This window comes from Trachemys scripta, chromosome 3, assembly GCF_013100865.1.
Source record: "Trachemys scripta elegans isolate TJP31775 chromosome 3, CAS_Tse_1.0, whole genome shotgun sequence".
Lineage (NCBI taxonomy): Eukaryota > Metazoa > Chordata > Testudines > Emydidae > Trachemys > Trachemys scripta.
In genome coordinates, this window is record NC_048300.1 from 59048896 (window position 1) to 59054161 (window position 5266).

Consider the following 5266-nt stretch of genomic DNA (forward strand, 5'->3'; position numbering starts at 1 on the left):
GTAAGACAACTCCCACCTGTTTATGCTCTCTGTATGTGTGTATATATATCTCCTCAATATATGTTCCATTCTATATGCATCCGAAGAAGTGGGCTGTAGTCCACGAAAGCTTATGCTCTAATAAATTTGTTAGTCTCTAAGGTGCCACAAGTACTCCTGTTCTTCTTTTAACAACAAGAAGATTCAGATTCAGAAGTAAGCTCTGGATTCTCCCAGGACACTAGAAAGTTTGGAGTTGAATGTGTTGTCATGTATAGGATGCAGGCAGTGTCAGTGAGAGGCAGGATAAGTGGTAACATCCTACAGAACTCCTGCTGGCCTGTTCTCAAAGCAGTATTGCCATCAGCTTTGGCGGAGTACAGTATCTTATAAGTTGCCAGAAATAAGATGGGATGAAACTAATCATACTGTGTTTTCAATCAACTTCCTGCTGGCAGCCACCATTTCAAGAATGGAATTCATTTGTTTTATGCTTATTAACATATTTCCTTCTTTTCTGGTTCTAAGGCATTGCCTACAATATCTTCAATGTTGGTATGTTCTTTAGAGGAAATAAAAACATTCACTAGAACACAACTAAAGTTGTCAAGTTATTTCTTTGACCTCTCCCTTCCCCCCAATCAACTCCTAGAAGTCCAACTGGTATTTCAGCTTATAATATTAACCCATGCATGTGACTGCTTAATCACAGAGGTCCCAGTCCTGCAATGAGCTCTGCACAAATGGATTCCTGTGCTTGTGTAGAGAAAGCCCTTCCAAAGTCAATGGGGATCTGCCCACATGATATCCAGAACAGGATTGGGTCCTAAATTTGAGCAAAACAGCTCTAGGTACCAAGAAAAATGGCTTGACTGGAGTACGTATGGCATAAGATATATGTTTCTGAAATCTGCAACTCTAAAAGAAAATAACCAATGCAACGTGTAGTCTGGGATTCCAAAAAGCAATTGAAAGAACGTAAGAAGTCCAGTACAACTGAAACCCCAAATGTATGTTGCAATGCTCACACTGCCTGAAACTCGACAAAGTTTATGACATGCTATAATAATGTGAGGAAAGAATAGTGAAGGTATTTTGAAGATATTGGAAGCATAAATTCTTTTGTAAATGAAGTTCTAAGAGATTATTATAGACTAGGTTTGCAGATTTAGGCTGTCTGTTTGGATACCTGAAATGATTTATTAAAATGTAATGTTCAACCCAATGCTCCATTTGACCTAAAGGATTTAAAGGGATTGTTCCTTTTTTATTATTATTATTATTAAATGATGCATAAAGAATAACTGAAAGGTATTTTTTGTTTTTCCCCCTTAGAAAAAAGGAATGTCAAGTCTGGTCTTGCTAGAAGGCCGCTGGGAGCTTTCAGGGATTGTTACTGTGAGCTTTAACAAAGATTAACATTTATAAATGAAGTTAATCATTGACCTTAAAATAGATGTTTAAAGAAAGTTTTACATGTAGTCTGACAAAAAATCCCTTCCCCCTTGGTTGTTCAGTTTGCAGTCTTTTGTATCATCACCATTTTACTAGTTTTCTAGTAAACATCCAGTACACCACCACAGAGTCTTCCAGCCTAGACAGGACCCAATTTCTAATATAAAAACAAGCAAAAGTTTTTTAAAAACTCTTCAGACTTTTATGCATCAGAAAGCAGCAACAAAATATGGAATCCTCCCTCCCTCCCCGCTCGTACATCACTTTTTAAAATGTGTGTTTCCTGAACTCCTGACATCAAAGTTCACCTAAAGACAGATTTTAGAGCTAGGACCAACTGTAAGTATTTTTACATGAAAGGCCTACTTTATTTGTAATGCTCCTTTTCACATTTTTCTTACCATGCCAAATGTTTGTGGATTACTGTAGAGAACATTCACTTTAGGCAAAGCTAGTACTAAACATTACACAGAACTTCTAGGTTTCACCACATGAAAATAATTACAACCTTTTCATATTTAGCCAAGACCAACTTCCTGGAGTGCAGACTAGCCCATTGGCTTAGTGTACATTGTTCTACCGCAAGTGTGATTCAGGATCAAGGGCTGCCTTGAGAGAAATCTTGATAATTAGACTAGTGGAGAACAGGGAACATTGAACAGCCAGAGATTTCTGAGAGAAAAGAGTGCGATGTTCAGTACTTACTGCCTGTCCGCTAGTACAAGGATCAAGATTCCTCCCAAGGCTGGTGATAAGCTGCATTTCCATCTGAAGAAGTGAGGTTCTTATCCATGAAAGCTTATGCTCCCAATACTTCTGTTAGTCTTAAAGGTGCCACAGGACCCTCTGTTGCTTTTTACAGATTCAGACTAACCCGGCTACCCCTCTGATACATTTCCACTAGGAGGACTTGCCAGCATAGCTACAGCAGTAGAGCTCTACCAGCAAACCATTTCTAGTGTAAACAAGGACAAAGAAAATGAGGACACGTGTATCTTCAGAGATCAGAACTACACATGTACACAAGCCAGCCACTCCACAGGACGCTTAACAATGTCGGCCTCTGATAAAACAATCTTTTTCTTTTCCCTCTGATAAAGTATGTGTGTGTTCTGGAAAGGTGTCAGATTCAGTTTCACGTTCTGTCAAACTCTGTTTAGCAACACTACAGGTAGAGAAGGTGAACTTTTTCATACAGTTCCACAGCCATGTACTTCAGCCCTACCTTGGAGGAATCACTGCTGGAATTACATTCCTTCAAAAGGGGGCAAATTAGTCCCAATTGCGATGGGTGTTTATGTGATGGGGAGAAATATCCATCCCTATATAGGCAGCATCTTTGAAGGGCCATTTTCTTCATAACCTCATTTCACCATTTGAGGCACCAGATTTTACAATACATTGATGTCACAAACATAGGACACTGAACTCAATACAAAGTTCAGCATGAAAAGAGCTGTGAGCTGAAGTTGTCATAACTCCTTCAGTGCCTTTGTACATCATCATTGATCACAGAAGCCGGCGCATCATAATGGAAATAGTAGCAACTCTTTTTTAGTCATGTTATAGAAAGCATGAGGCATAAATACAGGGGCCTAGTAAATCAAAAATAAAGTAAAAATTTACTGTATATTTACAATATGCCTTGTAAGTTCACTCCCAATGGAACCATCGTATTTGTCAAAGTTCAGACTTGTATCATAACTCACAAATGGGATTTAATTTAGAATTCTGCCATTCCAATAAAATCAAAGGTAGCCTATTGAATAGTGACAGCTCTAAATCACTCTTAATATGCATCCTTCCACTCCTCCAGAGTATCTTAAATCATATTATATAAATCCCAAGAAGGTACAGTCATAGACAGGTATAAATCTCAGGTGGACTCCCACACCTCTACCCAGTTGCATACCCTTTGAACACTCCATAAATAAGAACTTTAGGGATCTACATCTTCACCACACATATTAAAGACACTTTTTGTCCATGTCTCAGCCAGCACATTCCATATGCCACAATATATCTGCTAAAAACCAATAATGGAAACATCATTACCAGGCATGGCCCTGGAGAGTGAAAAAAGAATCAAATGGGCAGTTATGTTTTTTTCCTCCAGCACAGAGGAATGACTTTTCCCTCTAAAAAACAGGATTAGCCAGCAGATGACATGGACCATCTCTAGCATGAGGCCTGCTGGGAAGGTTTTATAAAGTGGCAACAGGACACCTTCTTTATTGCTATTCATATATACATGGCTGTATATGGCTCTTTACAGACCTAAAACATGACAGACTGAAAGGGGACCTAAGTTACATGCTAGCCATACCTATGAAAGGCTGAAATTCTTGAAAGAATTCAAGAAAGTTGCCTGTCTGCCGCTTTGCTGATGCCACTATTATTCCACCTGGGGGCTCAGAAACAAGGTGTGTCAATTTCAATTAAATTGAACATCTGGAGGGATGGGCAGAGAGAGGCATTGAAGCTGCTCCCTTCAGGAAATTCTCTACACTTTCTAAAGGCCATGGGGGGAGGCCACACAAAGGTCTCAAAGCTGTGGGGGGAGTGGGGAGGCAGTAACACATGGGGATGACTGAATAATAATGTGATAACTAATACAAGCCACAAACACACACAGATGGGCACCCCACTACAGAGAGCTATTCAATATCTTGAAACGAGAATACAGACGGGATATTTTGGGATGATTTAGCTGCTGTCGCCACCCCTACTAAGCCACTTGTACTTGTAAATCAGGAGCCTGCCACCCCCTCTGTGATGCAGCAAATACAGTCACATGCCTGGGGGAGGGGCCCCTCTGACAGGGAAGCCCCCCCGCCGCACAGCAGGGGCCACACGCCACTGCCCTGAAGCAATCCAGGCTGGGATGGGGGAAGGGGGGTGGCTCAGCCTTCGTGACAGGCCCGAGGGGAGACCAGTAATCCCGGCCCCAACCTGGCTCGCCGTCCCTGGCCTTAGCCACCAGGCCCGGCTCTGCTCCTGCCCAGCCCCACGGTGTAGCCCAGCCCCCAGCCCGGCCGCCTCCTCCGGGCCTCACCCCGCCCGGCCCCCTCCCGGGCCGCACTCACCCCCAGAATCCGCAGGGGCACCGGGGCGGCAGGCTGGGCGCCTTGCTGCGCTCGCTGCCGGCGTCTCCCATGGCAGGGCCGAGTCTCCGGCGGGGCCGCGTCGCCGGGGCGGGGGGTCGCTGGGAGCGGAGGGTCCGGGGCTGGGAGCCGGGATTCCAGGCCGGTCAGCTGGAGCCGGGCGCTACCACTGCGGCGGTAGCTCAGGGGACGGAAGGGGAGTAGCAGCCGCGCCCGGCGAGGCCTGGGGGGACTCTGGGCTCCGGGCGGCGCCCCTCCCTCTCCGCGGCGGCTGTGACGAACCTACTCTTGCCTCGAGCCGCACGCACCCCCTGACCCAACAATAGCCCCTGCTCCTCTCCCCGTGGTGCGCGGGATGGTATCGCCCGGCCGCTGGCTCAGGTGGGAGTGGCGCGTACCATCCTCCTCCAGTGGGGGAGGTTGGAATAGAGCAGGGGCGAGGGCCAGGAGACGGTAACTGCTAAGGGAGCCGATAGCCGGGAGTAACGAGTCGCAACCGGCCTCAGAAGGTTCAGGGGCAGCGGGGGCAACAGAAGTATCTAGAGAGGCCTCCCTCCCACCACATGTACGAGGTGGTACGGCCCGGGAAGATGGACCTCGGCCTGAGAGACGGGGTGAGGGTTGGCGGGTGGCGCATGCGCGAGGAGCGGGAACCCGGAAGTGGGAGCGGAGCCGCCTTGTCCCGGGAGGTTCCCCCCATCTGAAATCCAGCCCGGGCATCCCCCGCT

At 46.0% G+C, this 5266-nt stretch overlaps 1 protein-coding gene across 3 annotated transcripts in view; it reads right to left on the reverse strand.

Annotated features, from left to right (window-relative positions):
* ZFAND3 (zinc finger AN1-type containing 3) overlaps positions 1-4871 on the reverse strand; it is a 275627-nt gene extending 270756 nt beyond the window's left edge. The window contains exon 1 of one of the 3 annotated variants that reach the window (XM_034764817.1): positions 4521-4871. In XM_034764817.1, coding sequence (XP_034620708.1) covers positions 4521-4591 — 71 coding nt within the window. In that variant the 5' untranslated portion in view covers positions 4592-4871. The remainder of the gene's footprint in view (positions 1-4520) is intronic. The other 2 variants (XM_034764815.1, XM_034764816.1) reach the window with 2 other exon arrangements.
* Between the last annotated feature and the right edge of the window lie 395 nt (positions 4872-5266).